Below are 26869 nucleotides of genomic sequence, written 5' to 3'. Positions count from 1 at the left end.
TTCACAATTGGTGACTTTGTCAATTTGATGATTTCAATGAAGATGAAGCCAATGGAGACAAAACAAAAAAGAAAGCATTGACAATTTCTTCTTAAACATCTTCTTCTTCATTAATTTGATTTAGATAAACCCTAACATCAAACTTGTCCTATTCATTTATGGTTGCCCGTACGTGTATATATGTTAGTTGTTTCTATAAATGTGTAAATTTTTATTAGCATTAGAGACAAAATTATGAATAAATTAAATTTATGTTATGCGGCTTTATTTAAACAATTAAATGGAGAGATTTGAAGCATTTGATTTTGTTGTATCTATCATAGGTAAAGCTTATTTAAAGCTCATTGGAATGAGGTTCAATCACATTCACTTCATTTTGAAACATGATTAAAACCTCCCTTTAAATAAAATTTAAATTTTCCTTCAATTTGATCTGATTTTTTTTGAAACAATACTGTTTAAGGCAAATGTCAAAAAATTATTTTTATTCGAAATAAATTTTTACATAATCTTGTAAAATTAAATAATAAATATATTTATTCAATTATAAAAATTATAATCCATACAACAACAAGGGCATGAAAATTATGAGATATAAATTTAAAATTTTGAAATTAAATATTCTATAAATTTTAATGAGCATCGTTTCTAAATTTTTTAAGCTCGCATAATTTTTTTTTTTCGCATTTCGGAGAATTCGAGGCTGGAATTCAGAATTCTTCACCTGCACATTTCGTTTACCGTTTTAGCTTCAACTTTTTTTCTTGGCGAATAAATCTCACGTCCTGAGAAAAATCTCCGGGACAAATTCACCATTCCCTCGACAAATCGTCCGTTTTCCTTATCTCTCTTTCCCGGCGGCCATCACAGTTGTGATCAGCCAAGGCAGTCGCTTCTATTCCGAACTCTAGGATATTCTGTCTGCTTTGCTTCCTTATTCTGACCTGCGAGAACCAGGGCTTTGGTTTTTTGGATTCGTCAACGTGCATCGAAGCTCTTGAATACTCCCACTCTCCGCAGGATCAATAATGTTTCCAAAATCGCTTGCCAATCATCTCATGTCGCCGATTCCTATCTGTTCAACCAAACCCAGATGTGATAGTTCCTCCAATCGGTCGTTGGTTGTTCGATTCCATTCCATTGATACCTCTAAGAATGTGGAAACGAGCTCCAACATGCCAGCGTCCACGCTTTTCGAATCCACCATGATTTCATCGGGTAAGGCCGGGTCGTATCCGGGAGGGATGGGGGTGCATACTGGGAGGGATCCTAGCGTGAAGAAGCCTGAATGGCTCCGTCAGAGGGCGCCACAGGGAGAGAAGTTTTCCAAGTTGCAGGAGTCGCTTTCTAAGTTAAAGCTGAATACAGTCTGCGTGGAGGCCCAATGCCCTAATATTGGGGAGGTAAGCATTGAATGACGAGATTAAAGGCAATGGTTCGATTGTAATGGGAATTAGGATGAGTTAGTGTCATTCTGGTTCTTAGATTTATCAGGCTTTTAAATAAGTTATTAGGTGTAACTCTAATCTATAAATACTCATGTGGAGTATTAGGCCATTCAAATAAACATTTAGAAACCATTGAGCTTTGGCTCATCACCTTTTCTACTACAAATACTTGTAGTTGTAGGCATCCTATTATTATGCTAGATCCTTGTATCTATTTTCTCAAAGTTTATGGTCAAAACTGTTAGTATATTTGTAATATATATATTGTTTTTATACGTTTTGAATGCATAAATGAACAAATTATGTCATTTCTCTTCTTCAGTGCTGGAATGGTGGGGGAGGAGCAGGAGGAGAAGGAGATGGTATTGCAACTGCGACCATCATGCTTCTAGGGGATACTTGCACTCGTGGTTGTAGATTTTGTGCTGTGAAAACAAGCAGAAATCCTGCACCACCAGATCCCATGGAGCCTCAGAATACTGCAAAGGCAATTGCAAGCTGGGGGTAGGTGCTTTTAACATATTATTTATTTTTGTAAACTAGTTAGGGAAGGTTAAAGTAATGTTATCAAAGAGCTCTAGGTCAACCAATATGTTTCTTGGTTTTCAGGATGAAGATCATTTGTTAGAATTTGACCTATACAATTAAATATTCTGAAGTTCCATGCGTTGAATCAATCTATAGTCATCCTTTTGCTCTTATTATTTGTAATCGGTCTTATATGTTACTAATGTTGTGCCCTACTTTAAAATAATAAAGTATTGTCGGATAGATTTCTATCCTTTATGCGTAAAAAAAACTTACAGTATAAGTTATCTAATATGCAATATGTTTCAGCAGAGATTTGGTAGGGCATGCAATTCTGGTATTGTTTATTCCTTTTAAACCAATTTAGTTCTTAAGATCAATCCGTCCAAGAACAACATAGCCTCAGGGCATCTCCAACCGAACTGCATACACTCATTTGCCGTTCGCCATTTGCTTCACCCGAACGTCAAATTGCACGCGTATGATTCGAGGGAAGGCGTTGCGGCAATGGGAACATGAAAAAGAATATTCACATAATATTCATTTTTTTGTGTAAGGAAATGGAGTTTGGTTGGAGTTGAGTTACTGCATTTTAGAGTATTACTGCATTTTGGAGTAGAAAATGAGTTTTTCAGTTAGAGATTGTATCAAAAATATCGTTTGTTGAGCTTCAATGCATCTCCTACTTACTGTCAAATATGCATTTTAAAATGTGCCTTGTTGGTAATTATTTCATTTCAGTAAATTGTTTTTCATAGGAAGATGTATCAAGGTTACTGGAATGAGTGGAAATGAGCCCAAATAGTTGGGACAACGCTTATGAATTGTTTTTTTTTAACAAAAGATGCATTAGAAAGACAATATTCCACAAGTAACAGTTATACTCTAATGGCCTATTTTGTTAGCCACAAATAGAAATCAAATATTCTATTATATATCCCATTATGTCCTATTCCTGACTAATAGTGTAAAAAAAGGATGATCATATCAAAACAAAACCTACTAAACATGGCAAGCTGTGATGAAGAAATCAATAGTGCTACTTAAGTTATTATCAACTTTACGAATCACAATGAATGAGAATATCTGTCTAGGAATTTTCATTTAAGTTTATGGAAATATATTGTTCTAATTTAATTCTTTAATTATTTGTAATGAATATTCAGCTCTATTATCCTTTATTTTTGGCAGCGTGGACTATATTGTGTTGACAAGTGTTGATCGTGATGACTTACCTGATGGTGGAAGTGGACACTTCGCAGAGACGGTCAAGGCTATGAAGGTTTATATGTTAATGTAAATAACATATGAGTTAATTTGGTAGTCTTTAGGGGAATTTACTGTTAGGATTTCCGCTCTGATAGCTGCAGCTTACTTGTTTAGTTGTGTAACCAGGTAAAATATACCTGTGTAACTAGTCTTGCAAAATTTATCGTGCAATTTTCTTTTGTTGTGCAGAATCTCAAACCTGAAATATTGGTTGAGTGTCTAACCTCCGACTTCCGTGGTGATCTAGAGGCTGTGTTCAAACTTGTCCATTCTGGACTTGACGTCTTTGCTCATAACATTGAAACAGTAAAACGCCTCCAAAGAATTGTCAGAGATCCCCGAGCTGGGTCAGCAAAACCTTAAAGCCACATATGTGTACTATATACTTTTCTTTTTTCTTCTAGAGCTATTTGCAATATTAATGCTCGATTTTATCATTTCTCTTTCAGCACATATACCTTGCACATTGTTTACATTCTTGAAGAGAATCTCATAACCCTCAAAATGATTTGAAACAATTAGTTGAAGGGCTATTTGGTTGGAAGTACGGGTGTGAATGAGTCATGCCAAGCTTGAGCTGCCCCGACTTGAGCTTGAGCTTGATTTATTAGTTGATTTTGTGCTCAAGCTACATTCTATGAGTTCAATTTGGCTCAAGAGGTAGTTCATTCATTATTAGAGAGAATAAATTTGATTCAAGTTGTTGCTATAATAAAATGACAAAAATAATGAGCAATTCAAGGAGAAATTACTTCATGTAAGAAGTGTGATGCAATTTTTTTAAAAAATTAATAAGTTAGTATTTAAAAATTTTTCATTTAATATATTTTTGACATATTTTATATTAATTTTTTTTAAACAAGCCAACTCATGAGCTGAGTTGACTCGGCCTTGTATGAGAGGGGTAGAACAACAAAGAGTATTGTTAGTGTTATCACCGATCCCATAGATTTTGTGTGGGCCTCGAGCAATGTTGAGTGTTGTCGGTGTAGTGCGGTGTTGTCGAGTAGAGTAGAGGCATTGTTGGGAGGTTTCGTGAGGTTTTGTCTTGTGATGTATTTGGAATTTGCTCAAATTGGATGGATTTTAAATACATAAAAAATGAACTATAATTAAGTTTTAAATCCATCAGTAAATTACTTTGAGTCTTCGACAAAATACTTGAATTTCATAACACCAACATTACTTTACGCTAATAATACTTCCAACCAAAAAACACCCTAGAAAAAAAGTTATTACGGTTCTTCAAAATAAATGAAATTGAGTTAGTTTTGTCATACGACAAAATTATGAAATTTAGCATTGCTAGCTAAAGGAACCAAGCACTTAAAAAAATCACCTAACTTTTGAATTCAAAAACCTATTTGGTGTTGTTCTTGCTAAAATTTCCTGAATGTTTAATTGAATGGGAGAGATCAAAAAATTTTGAGAGATTGATCAGGGAGATGCTGGAGGCAGGGATCATTCAACATAGTGTCTATCTGTCCAATTTCCAGTTCAATGTTATTAGTGAAAAAGAAAGATGGTTGTTGGAGATTTTGTGTGGACTGTCGGGCATCACAAGGAGACTGTGCCAGACAAGTTTCATATTCAAGTGATTGATGAGTTATTGGATGAGCTTGATGGAGTGGTGCTTTTCTTGAAGATTGATATGAAATCAAGGTACCATTAGATCCAGATGAGACCCGAGAATGTTCCCAGATACTATGAGTTTTTAGTGACGCCTTTTAACCTCAGTAATGCTCCAACTACTTTCCAATCTCTAACGAATAAGGTATTCCAACCATATCCACGGAGGTTTGTGTCAGTCTTCTTTGATGATATTTTGATTTATAGCAGGACTGAGGATGAGCACTTAGAATACTTGGGATTGGTGTTATCCACTCTATGGGATCAGTTGGTTGGGGGGGGGGGTGGGGGGGCGCAAGGGCGCCAAGTCCCCCCCCCCCCTAAAAAAAATTCAATTATATGTGTTCCACCGAAAGAGAACAAGGAAGAGCAAAGGTTCACATGTACATTTTTATATGTGAGAAATCGATTATTTTCTCTTATATACATGCTCGATATAAGAGAAAGAAGTAATTAGATTAATTTATTTGTCTTAATCAAGACTAAGCTATTGATATATCATCAAAAAATTATCTTGATCAGGCACGAATCTCGAGAAAAAATCAAGTTGGAAACTTCAAAAATTAAATCGGAGACCATCTGAACTCCGATTTCAACAAACTTATAGTCGAACTGAACGTCTTGAAAATACGAACCCAACAACACCAAATTCGAGCCCAAATGAGTCCAAATCAAAAACCCGAAGCACATTTGGAAGGTTCAAAACATAATTTGGATGATCAAACGGTTTCCAAAATTTATTTACTTATAGTCGAATCGAGCGGCTCGACGAGACGAATCTAACGAGCTAAAGATCGTTGATTTCTGCTATCATTAAGCTATATTTTTATTCAGATTTATGCTATGCAATCAATACATTTCCTTTTTTTCTATATTTTATTAAAAATCTCAATATATATATATGAAAATCTTCGACTTTTATTTGAAACTTTATTTTAAAGAATCTTGGGTAAATTTTAGCTAAAATTGAAAATCACTTAAATTAGCTAAAATAAAAATATTTTAAAGAATGTTGAGTAAAACTCATTTAAATATCTTTCGCTCCTCTCTTGCCTCCAAACGAAGACCTTCCAGTAATGAGACAACAAACAATAGGCCCCCACCCCCCCCCCCCCCCCCTAAATAAAATTTCTAGCTCCACCACTGTATGGGACCACCACTTGTTTGCCAATTTGAAGAAGTGCTCATTCCCCAAGCCTAGAGTGGAGTATTTGGGGCAAGTTATATCACAAGGAGTGGCAGTTGATCAGACCAAAATATTGAAATGTTGAGCTAGCCAATAGTCAAGAGTTTGAGGGAGTTAATACTATAGAAAGTTCATGATGGATACAGTTCAATAGCTTATCCTTTGACCAAACAACTAAAGAAGGATAATTTCAATTGGGGCGAAGCAACTACTAAGGCCTTTGAGGAGTTGAAGAAGGCAATGACTAGTGTGCCAGTGTTAGCCCTGCCCGACTTCAGCTAGCCTTTTGTGGTGGAGAGTGATGCTTCAAGGTATGGGCTAGGAGCTGTACTTATGCAAGACCAGAGACCAATGGCTTATTTTAGTTAGATGTTGACAGTCAGGGCGAGGCTCAAGAGGTGGTCCGCCTACATGGAATTCTAGAGTTTATAGTATCAGATAGAAACATGGTGTTTCTGAGCCACTTATGGAGAGAGCTATTCAGGATGTAGGGGATCATTTTGAAGAGAAGTACAACATATCATCCACAGACTGATGGGGACCTCGGTGAATAGGAGTATGGAGATTTACTTGATATAATTTGTATCAGAAACACCCAAGACCTGGGTGAAGTGATTATCTTGGGCTGAGTACCGGTCCAATACATCCTACCATAGTGTAACACAAACAACACTCTTCAAAATCCCTTATGATTGAGACATTCTCACTTTGTATACTACGGGACTAAGAGCACTTCAGTTTTATCAGTGGAACAACAACTGGAGGAAAGTGATAGGATATTGGGAGAGCTAAAGAGGCACATCCAGAGGATACAATAAATTATGAAGTAGCAAGCTGACGGGCATTGAAGGAATGTGCAATTTGAGGTGGGTGATAAGGTATATTGAAGAGTCGACAGACAGAAGACCTTAGCTCTAAGAAGAAATAAAAAGTTATCTCCACGGTATTATGGGCCTTATGAGGTTATGGAGAGTACTGGTGCTGTGGTGTATCGTTTGCTGATACCCCCTACTTTCACTCAGTATTCCATCTGACCCTGCAAAAGAAAGTTAGTAGCAACCACAGTCCATCAATGACGTCGTAGATGACCTTGATAGAAGAAATGAAGGTGATCCTGAAGCCAATGGAAGTGAGAGGAGTTCCCTTGTCAATCGGAGGAGCTAGAGAAGTGTTGATCGAGTGGAAGGTTCCGCTTGACTATGAAGTAACATGAGAATCATACCAGATGATTCAATAGCAGTTTACTTCGTTCCACCTTGAGGACAAGGTGACTCTTTGGGAGGGGATTATTGATGAACCGGCTAAGCCGGTCCAGTCAATTAATCCGGCCTCAACAAGGGAAGTCAGTCTAGCTGGAGGGAGGAAGTGCCCTGTGGGTCCCACTATTGTGGGCAACGGGTAAGGAGAGAGGGGGCCTCAAAGTGGAATAATTCTACCTTTAATTACTTACCATAGAAAATCAAAATTGGGAGGGAATTAGGAAAATTTATTTAGGGAAGATGACTTATTTGAAATCAGATTTGGGATGGAATTAGGATGGTTTATTAAGGATTAATTAGGTTATTTTTTTTATTATGTGATTTTGTGTTTTGCAGTAATTTTCTTTCGAGTTGTTCATAGTGGTGCTTCTTGTTTGTGGAGGGTCGATCTACCTCTCAAATGGCATATTAACTTGTATCTTGGTTTGTTATGCCGATATCAATAAAATTAGCCCATATTACCATTCTTTCTTGTTGATTTCTGCTGCATTTTTTCTTTGTTATTATTATTATTTTTACTGTGTGGAGATCAAATTCCTATCAAAATGCATTCTTGAGAATTTGCATGTCTTAAGTCATCATTTCCCAACATATGTTATGACACAGTTCAAAACAAGATCGTATGATGATGGCCCCAAATTCTTCGATGATGTTACATTGAATCATCAACTCATCAATTTGGGCCACATAATCAGTGATTTGCATTAAATCTCACCTAAATGTGTTCAATTCTTTCAAAAGTTGATCTTGAAATGCTTAAGAAATGTATTGTTGATTTCCTTGGTTCATCCCAAGTTAACCAACTGGAATTTTGACCGCTCCTTTGGAGTTGTTAGGTTTACTAAATAGGTATGGCATGGCCTACAAAGTTCATTATTGCAAACCTCACATAGTGGTTTTTTGACATAACATAATCATCCTATCTATGCTTAGATCCATGTTAGTGATCCAGTCTAAGAAGATTTTTGTGTCTAGTTGTCCATCAAAAGTAGGGGATTAATATTTACCTGTTTAGTGATATTATAGCAAGGTAAACTGATCATAATGGCTTGTTGGCTATATGGAAGAAATTTCTCCCTTTAAGGATAATCATACACATGAAAAGGAAGAGTTTTGCGATCAAGGTGGTGGTGTTGAAGGGTTTGGATTAAAGAGGGAGGCCTCCTTCGCCTTCCTCAAGGTGATCTGGTTCAATGTTAGGTTCTAAGTTGTGTTGATAGATTGCGTGGATATTTATTTTTTATTACTGGAATCCTACCATGCAAATCATGATATGTGAGGGTTATATCTTTAACTTTGTATTGAAGATGAATTAAAATTTCATCACAAAGATTCATCTAAATGCAAAACCCTTAAGGGTTTCCATTGTAAGTTGTCATTGTGATGGGTTTGTTGAAAGGTAAATATATATGCGAAGAAAAATGGAATGCAAATGCAAATGCAAATGCTTTAAATAGTATACAAAGCAATGATCAACTTACTTTGATGTCAAATTGGTACAGGATAGTTAAAAGGTCACACTAATGTGACGGGAGAGAAGGGGTGCAGTTGGTACTGCCAATTACCAAGATTGTGATCTGCACCTGAAAATTCAATTTAGACTTGATAAATTATGATAAATTTAGACTTGATAAACAGGCTGAAGCCAATTACGTAGGAGATTTAAGAGAATTAAAATGAAAACTCATTTTTATATTGCTTCGACTAAAATAACTCTTCATAAATAAAAAAATATTACAATGAAAATAAAGTAATATGCAAATTAAAAAATCTTTTTGTAATTAATTTTAACTAAAATCTAAGCCAATCACAACAACTGAAATGACAATATCATGTTAATTGGAAGATCGTTATTCCAATAGTCTTTCGTTGTAATAACAATCTTCCAAACCCTGAAATGATTCTTTAAGGGATTGTACGCATCTTCATTGAAGAAAAGTCATGTGCATGAGGACGAGCAAGTGGAACAAATTAACTCTTTCATTCATAAGCAAATGAATCTTATTACAATTTGCCATTATTTATTGGTAGAAAAGCAAAATAAATGAAATTGGTGGAGATTTCGGTGGGGTGATGACATTATGTTTGATTAATTAAGAAAAAATAGAAAAAAATTCCAGGGAAAGTAAAAAAATAATTGTGCAAAAATAAAGTGAAATAAATGATGGAGAAGGCAAAGAATTAGTAGAGGATTCAAGGTGTGGTGAGTGGGAGAGAGTGGTCGGCCTAACCTGAAAAGAGGGTAAATTGCGACTTATGACACAACAATCCACCCCAAATTTAATGGAAAATGATCAAAATGGTCTATTGACTCTTTATGAAAGACCAAAATAGTCCATAAATATATTAAAAATCATTTTGGTCCCTCAATTACTTAATGAGGAATCAAAATAGTCCCACCATGGGATTATTTTGATTCCTTTTTCAAGTCTTGAGGGAACAAAATGATCCTTTAATATAGTTTGGGGCCATTTTGGTCATTCATAAAAAGTAAAAGTACTATTTTGGTTCTTTTCTCAAAATTTAACACATAAGTCTAACATGACACATAATCCAAATGACTCAAAAACATCAAAATATCAACAAAAAAATAAAAATAAAAACATGATAACCTCACCTACATGATAGCTATCAATGCATGAAGGTTTCACAAATATAGATAGTGGGTCCTAGGTAGGATGCCCTGCAGCAGCATCTTAAACTTTTTCAAGCGAGCCTTTTCAAATTGTGATGTTTTGAAGAAATAGTATTTGTACCAGCGATGTTTAAATGCAAAGCTTTGTTTCTCTTACAGATGAGAAGTTCCCCTAAGCAATTCAGCTGAATCAGCTTTGCTGCATTTGTTTTTGTGTCAAGCTGAACTGGGTGTGCAATTTTTGGATCACTTTGAGTATATTTATTTTGAAACATAATCTTTGTTTGACTATCTGTTCAAAAATTATTTTTATATGATTGTTTATTCCGACATCTTTATTGTTTTTACATTAAAAGCCAACCCAAATAGTGGCATTAGGCTATTGGCGGTGGTGGTGATGATGATGTATATAATAGGTATGACCAGAGCTTGTCTGTTCTAAAGCATGGAAAACTGTTCAAAGAAGGGATGATCACAAAGTCTTCTATCATGCTTGGTCTTGGAGAATCTGATGATGAGGTAAAAGAAGCTATGGGTGACTTGAGGACCATTGGTGTAGACATTCTGACATTGGGCCAGTATCTACAGGTTTGCTAATCATCAAAATATTTGTTTTAATGATGCTATGAAGGTTTCAGTTTCTTGTATTGACTTGTAATATCATTCAGCCTACACCGTTACACCTCACAGTAAAAGAGTATGTGACGCCTGAGAAATTTGCCTTCTGGAAGGACTATGGAGAATCTATCGGTTTTCGCTATGTTGCTAGTGGACCACTGGTAAAACAGCTTTTTCTTTTACGACAGTAAAGTCCTTTTGCTTATTGCCTTCTATAATCAGCATCGCTTTGGAATTTAAAAAATGGAGAACTAAACTTTCTGCTTGCAAGAGAGGCTTAGTTTTGTATTTGCTTTTCCATTGCTTATTTGTTTGGTAAAGATATTTTCGCTATGAAGTCTTGAACCGTTCACGAGTAAAAATGATCCTACTTGCTGCATGCAAGAAAAGTCCTCATTTTTATACAAGATGACCAAGTATAATGGAAATATAATGAGGTTTCTGATAGGCTGATTATGCATATTTTTCTCCTGGCCACTTAAAAATTTATAAAATAACCTGTACCATAAATTTATCATAAATGCAATAATGATACAAATAGAATTTTATCTATGACAGAAGAAAAAGATACATGAGATGCAAAATCCCATGCGTGTAATGTGTTATTGTCATAGACATAATGTATCACCACGACAAATGGGAGAATAGGGATTCATAGCAACCCAGCTAATGTAATATAAAGTTGAGCCATTTCATCCGTTAGTGGAAGTATAATTCAATTCCCATTTCCTTGTTCATTATGAGTCATGGAGTGATTGATAGCTCCATATTCCATTTGAAATTATGTTTTACATTATTTGAATCAATTTGATTTTGCATTTAAGTCAATTCCCTTCTTGAATCTTGCTTTCGAACATACAAAGACATTTGATTTTATTTTTCTTGAATTAGGCCAGTATGAATGATGTTCTTTCCGAACACTAAAACCATGAAAATAAGCATAATCGTAATACATATCATATGCTTCATTCTCAGAGTTGTAAACACCTTGTGCATAAGACAAACATATTTCACATGCTTATACAAATGTAGCAGTAAAAAATTTACATGTACAAAGCAATTCCTAATATGTACCAAGTATCAATACTCAAACACTGTGTCGGGTAGCGGTATCGAGTCTCAATACCGAGAAACTCTGCTGCCGGGTAGCGGTACCAAGAATTAATACCGAAAAAATTCACCTAGTAACGGTCTTGGTACAAGGATCGGTACTCGTGACCATGCTCGATACTCGGTACTAAAATCGGTAATGATTCTCGATATTGAGATGGCATCCGCAAAATGTTACTGTCGGAAGGTGGTATTGCTCGGTACCGAGGTATAGCGGTAATCAGTTACCAAGTTACAATATAAGTAAATAGAGTAGCAAAGAAGAGGTGCACACATAGTTACAATATCAAATGTTATATTCTAAAACCTCTTTAGTTAAGAAATTACCGATAATAATTCAGACATATCCCCCGTACATCACTTCATGGAATCTTCATCAACATTTTGAGTCTCTTCAATCTCTTCGAACCCTTCGATGTCATCCAAAGAGAATTCCATTTTCGTCTCCTCTTACTCGCTAATTCTTTCTCAGCGCTTTCTGACCCTAAATCATGTATAAAGTCTCTATAATAGTCCGCTAAAAGTTATTAAACCTAAAAAGAAGACGGGTTTTTTTAAATTTTTGCGTCCAATCCGGGTCCGTTCATCAGGCAGTGCGGAAATCGTCAATACACGTGGTAAATTTTGAAAATTCAACGGGTCGGGACATCGGGTCGTCGAATGCTACGGGACGCCATTTTACTGGCGTTCGAACATAGAGCTTTATCCGGTCTCCGGAGCCAATAAAAATTCCTTTGAGACGCTTGATCATGTCTTTGCCTTTTATGATGACGTTATCAATGCATACTTCAAAGTTTTATCTTTTTTGTTTTTGATAGATGTTCTCCATGAGCCTTTAATAAGCAAAACAGATATTTCTTTGATCGAACAATATAACTTTGTAGCAATATGTCCCCTCCTTTATGAAAAGAAGTATTTTTTCTGTAGGATGAGTGTATGTTAATATGATAATAACCTACTGTTAAAACTAGAATTCGAGAGGAAAAGCTTGAATTTTATTAAGCCATCAACTCCCTATTTATAGATCTATACAAGGTGTATCAATAAGGAAACAAATAATAACATGAATACAATTATTCCTAAATTAGTGGGAGGAATTAATGCAATCCATGTAGTCTTCCCACGGATTACTGTTCACAGCCGTGGATATTTTTGGGATCGTAGGGTTGAGATTTAACACTCCCCCTCAAGCTGGGAAATATGGATCCGTCATTCCCAGCTTGTCAATCATTTGGAGGAAGATAGAACTATCCAATCCTTTAGTAAGGAAATCTGCAAGTTGATCCTTTGATGATACATGGTCAACACTTACTAGACCACTGTCTAGTTTTTCTTTAATAAAATGTCTGTCCACTTCTATGTGCTTGGTCCTGTCATGCTGGACTGGATTGTGGGCTATGCTGATTGCTGATTTGTTGTCACAGTGTAGTTTTATGGGCTCATCCCACTTAACTTTTAGATCTTCTAGGATTATTTTGATCCATAGTAGCTCACATATTCCCAAGGCCATAGCTCGATATTCTGCTTCTGCACTGGATCTTGCCACCACATTCTGTTTCTTGCTTCTCCATGTAATAAGGTTTCCTCCAAGAAATGTGCAATACCCAGAAGTAGATCTTCTATCAACAGGTGATCCTGCGTAGTCAGCATCCGTGTATACTTCTAGGGTCATTCCGCGATCTCTCTTAAAGAGAATTCCTTTTCCTGGTCTCCCTTTAAGGTAGTGCAATATCCTGTCTACTGCTTGCATGTGAATCTGCTTTGGATTCTGCATAAACTACTGACCATGCTTACAACAAATGCTATGTCTGGTCTAGTGTGGGAGAGGTAGATCAATTTCCCTAAAAGTCTCTGGTAGGCCCCTTTATCTACATCTGGATCTTCTTTAGCTTCTCCCAGTTTAAGATTAGGTTCTACTGGTGTTGGTGCTGGTTTACAGGCAAGTTTACCTGTTTCTTTTAGAAGATCTTTGATGTATTTCTGTTGTGAAATGAAGATTCCTTTACTAGAGTGAGCTACTTCAATTCCGAGGAAATATTTTAGTCTACCAAGTTCTTTGATGTCAAATTCCTTAGCCAGATTTTTCCTTAAACTGGCTTTCTCCTCTTCATTACTTCCAGTCAAAATAATATCATCAACATACACTAATAATATTGTGACTCCCCCTGAGTCTGAGTGTTTGAAGAATAGTGTATGATCTCCTTGACTCTGTTGATATCCATTCAAGAGCATGAATTTGGAGAATTTTCCGAACCATGCCCTTGGTGATTGTTTGAGCCCATATAGAGCCTTTTTCAGTTTGCACACCTTGTTACCTTCAGATTTCCCTTTAAAGCCTGGTGGTATTTCCATAAATATCTCTTCTTCTAAGTCTCCATGTAGGAATGCATTTTTCACATCCAGTTGTTCCAGGTGCCAATTGTACTTGGCTGCTAGTGAGAGTAGTATTCGGACAGTATTCATCTTGGCCACAGGTGCAAACGTTTCTTGGTAGTCAATGCCATACGTTTGAGTAAACCCTTTTGCCACTAGTCTTGCCTTATATCTCTCCAGTGTGCCATCAGCTTTGTATTTTACTGAGAACACCCATTTGCAGCCAACCGATTTTTTCCCTATCGGTAGATTGACGATCTCCCATGTTTCGTTCTTCTCCAGAGCCTGCATTTCATCTTTCATGGCATTTCTCCAATTTTTATCAGATAAGGCCTCAAAAACATCTTTAGGAATACGGATATCTTCTAATGAAACAAGAAAATTTTGGTGTGACGATGAAAAATTGTTGAAAGATATAGAGTTGTTTATAGGGTATAAGGGAGGTGGTGAGCTTACCTTATTTCCAGGAGATGGTTCAGATTCTTGGATCTGCTTTGGAGTACAGCTTGAGCTTGTACGTCTGGAGTAAACCTTTCCAAATCTAATAACGTTGTCATGGGTTTCAGGTGGATTATTTTGAGGTGGTGGAGGAATGTCAAGAGGTGCTAGTTCAATTTCCTCATCTTCCTCAAGTTCAGTCTCCCCCTGAAGATGAGTTTTTGAGAAATAGGAATTTTTCTCATCAAAGGTAACATCAATAGAAACAAAGGTTTTTCTTGTGGGAGGATGATAACACTTATAACCTTTTTGGGTTGCTGAATAACCAACAAAGATGCATTTGAGTGCTCTTGGATCTAATTTTCCTCGCTCATGGCTGTGGATATGAACATAGGCAGTGCATCCAAAGACTTTGGGTGCAATATTATGATGGGTTCGAAACTCTGGGTAAAAAGAGGACAAGGTCTCCATTGGAGATTTGAGGCCTAAAGCAGTTGAAGGTAATCGGTTTATGAGATAGGTTGCAGTTAAAAGAGCTTCCCCCCAATAGGATTTGGGTGTATTGTAGTGAAATAGGAAGGCTCGAGTGGTGGCTAGAAGGTGACCATTTTTCCTCTCTGCAACCCCATTTTGTTGTGGGGTGTGAACACATGAGGACTCATGGATGATCCCTTCATTCTGGAAGTATGAGAAAAGGGTTTGGTTGAAATAATCTTTGGCATTATCAGAGCGGAATCTCCGTATTTTTACCCCAAATTGATTTTGGATCATGGAATGAAAGACGGGAAGAATGGTGCTAACATCAGATTTATTTTTAAGGAGATAGATCCAAGAGACTCTAGTGCAATCATCAATAAAAGACACAAACCAGCGTGCCCCGGAGATATTGGGGATTTTTGAGGGTCCCCATATATCACTATGAATAAGGTAGAAAGGAGTGTTACATCTCTCACTTTTGTTTGGGAATGAGGTTCTTTTATGTTTAGCTAACTCACAAGTTTCACAATGAAAATTTTTAGTTTCTATTTTCTGAAACAGTTGTGGATACATATGTCTTAGGATATCAAAAGACGGATGTCCTAGTCTATAATGATGAAGCCAAATAGTGGAATTCCTATCTACTAGGGATAACATGGAGTAATTATTACTAAATTGGTTTGGTTCTTCCAGGTAGTACAATCCAGCTTTCTCCTTAGCAAGTCCAATCTTCTTCCCCGATCTCTGGTCCTGAAATAAGCAATAAGTAGGGTTAAATAAGGCTTGACAATTATGATCATTGGTAAGTTTTTGTATTGATATTAGATTTGTGGATAATTGTGGTACGTGGAGGACGTTTTTCAGGGTGAGTAAGGGAGATAATATGATGTCTCCTTGACCAGCTACCGTGGTAAGAGAACCATCAGCAGTGATGATTTTCTTATTGTTTGGGCAAGGAGTGTAGTTTATGAGGTGGGTAGATGAGTGGGTCATGTGATCTGTGGCTCCTGAATCAATTATCCATAATTCCTTTAGATGATTTCTAGAAGCACTTAAACTGAAAGAAATTGGAGTCTTACCTGAGAGTGCAAGTGAAGAAGAAGCATTTGGTTTTTCAAGAGATACCAGGAGTTGTTTTAATTTGTCAATATCTTCTTTGTTGAATTCTCCAAGATTGGACCGTGCTTCTGGCTTACTTGTAGTGTTGTTGGCATGTGATGTACCCCTTGTTTCACCCTTTTGATTCCACTCCTTGCTGGGGGGTTTACCATGTATTTTCCAGCACGTTTCCTTTGTGTGTCTTGACTTTTTGCAATAGCTGCACCAAAGTGAGTCATTGTCTTTGAACTTTGAAGGATCTTTTCCCTTCTCCTTCCATGACGATTCTTTGTTCATCACCATTGCTGAGCTTTCAACTGTCTTTGGTTCTAACATTACTCCTCGTCGACTTTCTTCTGCGCGAATGAGAGAAATGGTTTCGTTGAGTGATGGCGTCTCTTCCTTGCCGAGGATCTGAACTCTAACTTGGTCAAATTCTGCATTAAGACCTGCAAGAAAATCATAAACTCTATCTTTTTCAATGAAGTTCTTTAGGATCGCAGCATCCTCCGGACATCTGGTTTCAATGCACCTATAGTGATCAAGTTCTTGCCACAGATTTTGTAGAATGGTGGCATATTCCGTCACCGTCTTACTCCCCTGCTTCGTGCTTCCAACTTTGACTTTAACTTCAAAGATTTGGGCCGCATCACGAGCTTTCGAGTAGGTTTGTCTGGCAGCATCCCATATGTCCTTTGCTGTTTTAGTTGTCGGCAATAAAGGCCGATGATAAATTTTATTTTTTTTTTCAAAACCTTGTCAGTTTTACTAAAAAACCGACTGTCCAATTCTTTAAAAGAATCGGGCCGGGGAGCTTAGGGTACGCGCGAAGAGAGGGCGGACCAGGCGCCTTCGACGATCTTCCCTTCCAGTCGGGTCGGCTGCTCGACTCTTCTCCTTCGACGATCGGGCTCCTCCACCGAGCCGGATCAGAGATCGGAACGGGTTCCTCCACCGAACGTGGGAAGATGGTCGTGCGGTTCTGTCGATCGAGTGGGAGAGTAGTCGATCGGGACGGACTTCCGATCGGCTTCGGAAGTATCTTCCGCACGGAACACTTCAAATGGGTATGACTGCTCCTTCGTTTCCTTCGTGGTTGTTCGTCTCGGCTCCTTCGATCGAAGTCGAGGTGTCCGCCTGCAATAGTAACTGTCGGGATCGACGGAGGATTGCACTTCTGCGTCGCGCTCTTGCAGCTTCAGAAGGTTGGATCGTTCGGCAATGAAGGCCTCCCGATCGGCTCTGATACCATGTTAAAACTAGAATTCGAGAGGAAAAGCTTGAATTTTATTAAGCCATCAACTCCCTATTTATAGATCTATACAAGGTGTATCAATAAGGAAACAAATAATAACATGAATACAATTATTCCTAAATTAGTGGGAGGAATTAATGCAATCCATGTAGTCTTCCCACGGATTACTGTTCACAGCCGTGGATATTTTTGGGATCGTAGGGTTGAGATTTAACACCTACAAATTTATAAAAAGAAATTTCAAAATTGAGTACTCTACTACCAAGTTAACGAATGCATCAACGCTTGACAATTATACAAATTATTCGGATGGCAGTAGCTTCGCCGCCCAATAACTTGTAAGCATATTTCTTCACTTCTGCTTAAAACTCTATAATCAACATTGGGTACCTCATTGTGCCGACCTGTCTGTTTTTCTGTTAGATGGGCGCATCTTAATATTGTGAAAACTCAAATTTGTATAGAAAAAATTCAACATTGGGTGCCCTATTACCAAGTCAATGAATGCATTAATGCTCGAAATTGGGTATGGATCCTTTGGATACTCGTATCTTTGCCACATAACTTGTAACCATATTTCTTCTCGACTGCTTAAAACTCTATGATAATTTTTTTATTTCTTCTTCAGAATGGTGAAACCTCTCTCCCCTCTGCCCATAATGTAGATGTACATCACAAGATTAAGGTTTCGTTTGGGACAATTTTTTATTGCTTTATAAAACAGCTTTTTAGTACAAATTTTTTTTTGAATTAGAAAATTTTATACTAAAAAATCGTTTTAGGAAGTAATACGAAAGCTGTCCCAAACGAAGCCTAAGTTGCTTTAAACCGCACCTCTTTGCTCTATGATTCTCTGTCAACTTAGACTCTCCCATACTTGAAATATCTCCTAAGTTGGCCTGTAAGATTCGTGATTTCCAAATGGTTGAAGTTTGACTTTAATGGTCGCTATTGCTTGAAATTATTGCATGCTCTATTTGGCTGATAGTAATTCTGTGTTAACTATGACTTATGGGGCGTTTGTCTTTTGATTTGTGTTACCTTCTTAAGATCGCTGGAGCCTTGGCACAACTCATCACAATATTTCACATTACTTTCATCAAGTTATATGTAAATCATTTTTCACATTAATGCTGAATGTTGTTTGATTGAAGATATAAATGAAGAATTTGAGCAGAAATAGCTGCATAGATTAATATCAAGACATGTCCCTTCAAAAAAGCAACAATTATTAGGAGGGATTTACGCTTCGTTTGGGATGGCTTTTGTACTGCTTCTTAAAATAACTTTCTAGTACAAACATTAAATTATTGTATTAAAAAGCTACTTTAAGAAGCAGTAAAACAGCCGTCCCAAACGAAGCCTTAGAGGCACTAACTTGATAGCTTGTGCAATCAAAATACCCTACTCTTAAGCTTGAATGCTTCTTGTGCTGGATTCACAGGGGTTTACGAGGTATGGATCAAAATAATGTCTAATTTTGGTTAACTTTATAAAAATGGATAAAAAAATGCATTAATATATTCTGATAAAAAATGATAGGAAGATTTTTGTTTAAAAAAAAAAGAGATATTTAGTATAAATTATAGAACATTTTAGTAAAAATACATTATGACATCAGGGACTACATTTTCATAGGACAATGTTAACGTCTTGTAGTTTATGTGAAATGTCTTTTTATTTCAAGCAAACATCTTTCTATCCTGTATGAAAAATATTCCCTCTTTAGGAGCTCCATAAGATCATCCCATTGCTTATTAAAACAGCAAATATGGCCGCAGGGCAACAGTTGCCCTTGAGTTAGATTTCTACTTTTCCCTACTTAGACTTCGTTTGGGATGATTTTTTTGCTGCTTCTTAAAGTAGCTTTTTAGTATAAAATTTTTAATTTCATACTAAGAAGTTGATTTACGAAGCAATAAGAAAGTTGTCCCAAATAAAGCTTTAGGCTTCATTTGAAATAGCTTTCTTACTGATTTTTTTAAAAAAAACTTTTTAGTATAAAATTTTTAATTTTTATACTAAGAAGCAGCAAGAAAGCCGTCCCAAATAAAACCTTAGTCATGATTCTTTTTAGTTGCTGCCATGTTTATGATATGACTAAGGCTTCGTTTGGAACAGTTTTCTTACTGCTTATTAAAATAGTTTTTTAGTACAAAAATAAAAGCTGCTTTAAGAAGCAGTAATAAATTCGTCCCAAACGAAGCTTAATTTTAGACTGCTTTGCTATATGAACTTGCTTATTGTCATTTTCATTTGCTCGAATGTAGGTTCGCTCTTCCTACAGAGCCGGTGAATTATTTGTTCAGAATCTGGTTAGAGGTGAGCACAAGAATTCCTCCAGTGGCTTATAGCAGACACTGTTGACTGCAACCTTTGGTGCTCCTATGTTCTTCAACAGCAGCAATGTGTGGTTCCATTGTTGCTTGGAAAATTTTTTATGCTTCATAATCTGTTATGTATCCTGGAATAATTTTCACTCTTGTGATAAGTTCTTTGAATTTGATGTGATTGCATAATAGTCAGTCAGAATCTTCTGAAAGCAGATACTTAGGTTTTATTTGAGGCATCTATCTCACTGTTTTAGGAGAAATTATTGCGTGCGGAGTCTGGAGGTAGCCGCACCGGATGTAGAGTTACGTCCGGATTCCAATAAAAATGTGACATGATCTTGTACAGAGTGTTTATATTATGTATATAAGTTTGTAATTTGTATATGGTGTGTACAATTATACACTGCGTACAAGGACACATGTCACGTTTTTATTGGAGTCCGGATATAACCGGACTCTGCACGCAATAATTTCTCCTGTTTTAGGCTCAGATGATTTTCTTACTATTTCTTAAAGTGGGTTTTTAGGACATAAAAATTTAAGCTTTACTTGAGAGGGTTTTTTTTACTATTTTCTAAAGCAACTTTTTAGGTAAAAAAATTCTTTGAACTAAAAAATATGTAGTAGAAAGTTGCTCATAAAATAGTAAGGAAGTTGTCCCAAACGAAGTTTAAGATTTTATTTGGGATAATTTTTTATTGTTTTTTATAACAACTTAGTATTTTTTTCTCAAAATAATAAAAAAATAATAATAATAAATTATCCCTAATGAAACTTGCGTGTACCAAGTTCTTACGAGGCATCAGCTACATTGCTTATTACTTATTCTTGTTATATAAATTATGTTGAAATTTTTGTTACCTCAAACTTAAATGTATATTAAATTTTAACATTAAATAAATTTTAAGATTTAGTATCTACCATATAAATAGTTTTTTATATTAGTTTATTTATCATATAATTAAATCATAATTATATAAATTAATTCAAATATCTAATTTTCATTTTTAATTCTCCATGATAATAATTTAAAAGATTATAAAGTAAAGAAAAGCTTCAAATAGAAATAATTTACCATAACTTATCTATCATAAATATCATTGGAAATAAAATTTTTTAGAGAATTGTCTTATTTATTGACACATCTTTTCATTGATAAGTATTTATTATATTGAAATAAAATAGATATAATTTAAAATAGAAATAGAAACTAATATTTTAATATATTTATGAATATTTATATTTATAAGAAAAAAAACATAAAATAACTAAAAAAATAAGAAATTCAAAGAATTTTAAGTTTTTTTTATGGATTACAGAGTTGTTGAACTGATGAGATTATTGAAGTATAAATATTAATTCAAAGGTAATCGGCATCATTTAGCAAAGAAGAGATTAAAGATTAAATGAAACTAAACTCATATATTTTAGATGTTTTTTTAATTGCATCATCAGTTAATTTGGAAAGTTCAAGACAAAGTTCTTTTATGCATTTTTTATTCAAATTTCAAAAGTTGCTTTATTGTAAGAGGCAATTAGTTGGTGTGAAGGGAGGTGGGAATCTAATGTGAAACACCTTAGTAGAATAAAGCTGATCACTTAAGTATCGAGGCACCTTTAAGTATAACAATTAGAGTTTTGTGTAGAAAATATAAAGTTAGCCTTTGGTTATACGAGATGTAACAGTTTAAACTCTTAACTATCAAGATATTTCCGCTTAAGACTTAAGGGCCTCACGATTTTATTATGTTGGTGTAGCTTCGGAGAAGCTCACCCTTCCCAGGTTTCTCCGAGATGAGCATGCTTAATTGTGGAGTTTCTTAATAAAATTTTAACAATTATATCAAAAGGCGCCTCAATGTTTAAGAGTTTAACTTCTTTTTATTTAAGGGGTTTCACAATCTCCACAACTTAAGCAACTAACATTCTCATTAGTATATTTATCCCAGAATCATCCACCATGCAGATAAGATTCTAGAGGTGGCTCCTACAAGTTCAAGTGGTGACTCCCGCTACGTAACACTTTGTCCTATACTGGGTTCAACAGATAGCTCCCATGGCATAGCAATTTATTTTGTATAACACTTAGTTCTCATCTTTCAGATGGCTTATTGCTCTAATATCTTTTGTAACAGCCCAAAACTTTAACTATCGAGATATTGTCCGCTTTGATTTAAGTGACTCGTGATTTTGTTCTGTTGGTGTAACTTCTCAGGAGGTCACTCATCCTAAGATTTCTACAGGATGAGCACAACTAACTGCAAATTTTTTTAATAAAATTCTAATAATTTTATCAAAAGACGTCTCGATGTTTAAATGTTCAGCTTTATTTACTTAAGGGATTTCACATGAGAGAACTCATGTGATTGCTTATCACATATGAAATTATATAAATGAAATAAAAATGTGAGATTATTAGATCAAAGCGTACGATATCTTGACATTAGGAGTTTTGACTATTACAAATAATATTAGAGCAGTAAATCAACAATAATATAAAAACTAAATGTCATACATGACAAAGTGCAGATTCATATGAGTCGTCTCTTCAGTTTTAGATGGGGAAAAGTACAATATGGCGAGAGCCATCTCTTGAATTTTAGGGGCTACCTATAAAGTCATGTATACAAGGTGTATGATTCTAGGTTAATGAAATTGTCAGGAATGTTAGATACCTTTAAGTACGGGAAATTGTGAAACTCCTCATATAGAATAAAACTGAACCCTTAAACATCATTGCATCTTTTGATTTAACAGTTGGAGATTCATCATAAACTTCAAAGTTAAACATATTTATATGGGAGCACTCATCCAAAAGATTAAATACACTCATATACACTCTCTCTCATCATTTATAAATTTTTTTATGGATTAACTATAATATCTACTGTCCATTTTATATTTTATACTTCATGCTGTGGTAGGTGTTATTCTTTTTCCAAGTATGTATTATATGGGCTTAGAGTGGTTGGTGGGCGAGCACGATTGGGAACCTCTCATCCCGAGTTCGAATTCCCTCTACTACGACCTCGCCTCTTCAGTAGGGCAAAGCAAGTGTGAGCCTGATGCCGGTGGATAACCTCGCTAGGTTCCACTGAGGGATTAATTATGCCGCCAAACGCTCCCTTTAGAGTGACAACGATACCCCCATATTATGGCCCGTAATAACATGATTATGTGACTCAATTTTCTCACCTACCCATTTCATCTTCGTGCTTGTTAGCCTCTTTTCCCCCCTTCCCCTTTCCAGTTTTCTGAAGGCAAAACTTCATAGTCCCTTTGCCATAGCAGAAGTAAAAGCTCCCCTCTTGGAAAATTATTAGGTCTGGTCACCGGACATAACTCTGCATTCAGAAGCCAATAAAATGTTGACATGTGGAACTTCCACGTGGAATTTTTTTTCTATATTATTCTTGATTTGTCTTATTAGGCCGACCGACCCGCCCCGCCTGATAACCTAATTTATTTGAAATTATGAATACCAAAAGACGCAAAAAAGTTTCGACCATACTTTCCACACTCTCCCACATCGATTCTCAACCTTCTTCAAATCACACGGTATTTTCATTCTCCAGGACCTCGTCGGCAGTAGACGAAGTTGGGAAAAGTCTACAGCAAAGGTACAAGAGAAGTTGCGCCTTCGTTGCGCATTTACTTGCACTTTACTTGTGCATTTTTGAAAAGGTTACGCATTTGTATTTTGTTATATGTTTTTGTTTGGTATTTCAAACGGTCATTAATGAACTATTTTGTATTTGCGCTTTATGTTGCTCTTTTATTGAACTTCATCTAGGGTTTAGGGTTTCCTGCACATGAGCTTTATATATACTTTAGGTGCGCTTTGTGTGTTCTTTATGTGCATTTTGTGACCACTTTATGTGTGCTTTATATGCACTTTTATTTCCTCATCCAATCTCTCCTTCCATCATTAGATTACCGTCGGCAAACAACTATCTAGCACACCTTCCATTAGCTTTGACGAATGGTCTCTTTGAACTTGTGCAAATACATATTTTGAATGAAGTATTTACATACATTCCATAAAATTTTTATATTTTTATGTAATATTATAGTGCTTACATCAAAATATATAAGCAAAATTGAATATCACTTTACATAAGTTAATAGTTTTATAATCCAAATCACCCCAACCAAGCTCGAGTCTAATTCGGAGAGAATAGTCTCACCGGTCAATCGATTCAAACCAACTTGGTGACTAAGCAACATAAAACATGAGATCACCCATACTAAGAAGCATTATGTAGCAAGCATTATTTGATTTATGAAAGAAGTAGTAAAATGTACTTGAATCACCTCACCAACCTACTTGTCTCTGTGAGCTCATCCAGAATCACTTAACCTATCACTGGTACTTAATGACTCCACACATGTTTGCCTCTCACATAAAAAGTCTTACTACATATCTATAGCATCTCCATTTTATAGATATCTGGACTTTTCAAACGAAACTTAAATGTCCATGAAATTATAAGCCAGCAGTAAACAAATTCTTTGTTTTTTTTGTTTTTTGATGTAGAAGCGATAATTAAAAAAAGTTAGCATGCTCTCATAAATCTAAAGTGCAACCTCAAGTTATTTAGAAAAGTATAAAGCATAAATTGTGCAGAATGGAACAGTAATATTCACCTCATTTGCGATTTGGATTGTTCACAGATAAAGATTTTTCTTGGCAGCTGAATAAATCAAAACCATGGCTGCTGACCGTTATAGATTTTAGGGTTTAGGGACTTGAGAAAGTATACTTTCATCTGATTGGAAACCAATATTCAGAATAATCGAATCAAGTAATCTGTATAATTAGTCTTCTTTTTGTGGCCATTTTCAGCTTAGCAAGGCGCGCGAAGTTGCACCTTTCATCAAAGAAAAACAATGTGCAGGTCTGGAGCTCCTGGCAAAGTCAAACAACAAACAAAAATCAAAACTCAATAAGCATACCACACCAGTAAAGAAGGATAATTAAATGAGAACTTAAGTCGCTTTTGGGACGGCTTTCTTATTGCTTCTTAAAGCAGCTTTTTTATATAAAAACTTAATTTTTTTAACTAGAAAGATGCTTTAAGAAGCAATAAGAAAGCAGTTCCAAAGGAAGCCTTAATGGAAAGATGGCGAGCAAACAGTAATGGCCCGCATCAGCCAACTCCAGTGACTGAGCATGGCACGACAATCACCTTGTATTTCTCATCGCTGAAATGCTTCATGATCCATAATCAGTCCAGTTTGTCTTTCCAGGTGATATTGCCAGCTGAGTTGAGCATATTATATCATAGAGAAGTTCAAGAGATTTGCAAGCTTCAAGCTGGCCTCGAGAAGGTTAAGCTTTCATGAAAATTTATTTCACCTAGAAAAAAGTCATCCTTGCCTAGTCTCCAAGGCCAAATGGTCGGATTGTAGCAAAGATTCATCCAAAAGCAACCAAAAATGGCATATCCAATCCATTCTTTGATTTCTGAATGCTGCAATTCTAAGGAGACTATTCAGCAACAGGAGCGATTTCATCCATAGTATCTTAGAGTCTATTCATCTCAACCAGCGAAGAAGCACCATTACTTGGTATTCCGTTTGTTGCAGTAACGGTGCATTCTGCATTTTTCACTACTGTCTGTTCTACCACTGGCGAATTCACATTATCCACCAAAAGTTGATTGTCTGTCCAGAAGTCATATACTAAATGTTTTTTTATATTACCATTGCCCATAATACCATAGGCCAAGTTGGATTCAATTGCATATTTTTATTCACTAATCCTGTTCTTGGAACACATAGCTTTGGCATCCTTGCTGTAACACAAAGCAAAAAAAAGAGAAATTATAATTACAGACTATGTGGTAAAGAATAAATAAGCAGCCAATGAGGGAAAATATGCTAAGGTAATCGCAGGATAAAAAAAGTTTATCAATCATTTCTCAGACCACCCGACAGGCTAGCCTAACCTGGCTAAAATTAAAGAAGAGCTTGGGAAAGATCACAGAATAGTTAAGATGGCCTTAGCCAGAAAGCACAGGCACAAACAACCAAACAAGCTTGCACTTGGACTGGGTTGCAACTACTCAGTCAGGATAGGCCAACATCGGCATTGCTATGATTTCCCATACCATAAGTTTTGGTTTCATCAGTCCTAGTGTTTTACTCGATATTGCAATTTAGTTACGGATTTTTTAGGAACCTACCAATCTGAACCGATTGTTTGAAGTTCAGTATTATATAGTTTGCTAGGAAATGATGCCAATTCCCATTCATTAGTCCTAAGAGTAAAGGATGAAAATAACCCAATCTCAAACTCACTTCTTGTGGAACTGTCGCAAAGATTTTACATTTTTAATCTTTACAATAACAACATTATCGAGCCGTTATCCCATTACGTAGGGTCGGCTATATGAAATTTTTTTTTTCCTACATTGTGTCTTTTTAATAGTCAAGTTCTCATTTAAATCTAATAAGAATATCATCTCTAATACTTTCTAACATACTATTTTTAGATCTACCTCTACATTTCTTAATATAGGTCAAATCTAATACATCTAACATCTAAGAAGACCCTCTCTAATCTCATCTGCCATTGGAGCTACTCCAACCTTTTCACGTATATACTAATTCCACATTCTGTCAATAAGAGTGAAGCCACTCATCCACATAAAATCGAAATTTTAGTTGAACCAAAGTACCTGAAGTCGTACGGCATCGAGAAAGGGGTGATGCTATTGGATCCTAACAAAGAAATTGAGCAAGAGATTGATGTCCTAATAATTTTGATAAATATTTATTCTTACCGATGTGATATATTTATTTGAAACTCAACGAAGAAATCAACCCAAATATACATAAAATGATAGATCAAAACCTAATAATAACATCAAGATTTCAAAAAGCCTAAGAAAACTTTGATTTGTATGTCGAGATTATAGATCACACTATAGGGAATTTACACAAATTACCCTTTGAAGCCAAAAAAGGACTTTGGAGGTGATATATGTAAAAGTTCTAGGCAAAAGCCCTTGCCCAAATCACTAAACTCCCAATTAAAAAGGTATATGTGCAATGCAAATTTTGTATTATTACATTGTTTCCACCATAATCTAAAATTCCATTAAGAAGTTTAAAATCTACACTGCAAATCAACATAATCAATATTAATTAAGCAGCGGTTTAGGCGAACCGCAAGCAAAGCTGCCAGCATGCGGGAACTTTCCTGGAT

General features: G+C 35.8%; 2 protein-coding genes across 10 annotated transcripts in view; one reads left to right on the top strand and one right to left on the bottom strand.

The window, feature by feature from the left end:
* The first annotated feature begins 669 nt into the window (after nucleotides 1–669).
* On the top strand, nucleotides 670–19834 carry LOC110103394 (lipoyl synthase, chloroplastic). Its single transcript, XM_020832095.2, has 7 exons — nucleotides 670–1403; nucleotides 1771–1952; nucleotides 3168–3258; nucleotides 3435–3592; nucleotides 10371–10542; nucleotides 10623–10733; nucleotides 19594–19834. Exons 1-7 carry the CDS (start codon nucleotides 1029–1031, stop codon nucleotides 19675–19677), a joined length of 1173 nt encoding a protein of 390 aa, XP_020687754.1. The 5' UTR covers nucleotides 670–1028; the 3' UTR covers nucleotides 19678–19834.
* Nucleotides 19835–24112: 4278 nt separating this feature from the next.
* Nucleotides 24113–26869, bottom strand: part of LOC110103393 — a 52074-nt gene continuing 49317 nt past the window's right edge. For all 9 annotated transcript variants that reach the window (XM_020832084.2, XM_020832085.2, XM_020832090.2 and 6 more), the window contains 2 exons: nucleotides 24846–25454; nucleotides 24113–24565 (listed from right to left, as the gene is read on the bottom strand). The gene's annotated coding sequence lies outside the window, so the exon portion shown is untranslated. The remainder of the gene's footprint in view (nucleotides 24566–24845; nucleotides 25455–26869) is intronic.

Source organism: Dendrobium catenatum, unplaced genomic scaffold (genome assembly GCF_001605985.2).
Source record: "Dendrobium catenatum unplaced genomic scaffold, ASM160598v2 fragScaff_scaffold_1056, whole genome shotgun sequence".
NCBI lineage: Eukaryota > Viridiplantae > Streptophyta > Magnoliopsida > Asparagales > Orchidaceae > Dendrobium > Dendrobium catenatum.
This window is presented reverse-complemented; position numbering and strand designations above follow the sequence as displayed.

Excerpts from the sequence above, each read along its gene's own strand:
- LOC110103394 (XM_020832095.2), top strand. The coding sequence starts at position 1,029 with ATGTTTCCAAAATCGCTTGCCAATCATCTCATGTCGCCGATTCCTATC. Across the intron at positions 1,404-1,770 it reads AATGCCCTAATATTGGGGAG|TGCTGGAATGGTGGGGGAGG; the intron begins GTAAGCATTGAA and ends TCTCTTCTTCAG. Across the intron at positions 3,593-10,370 it reads GTCAGAGATCCCCGAGCTGG|GTATGACCAGAGCTTGTCTG; the intron begins GTCAGCAAAACC and ends TGTATATAATAG.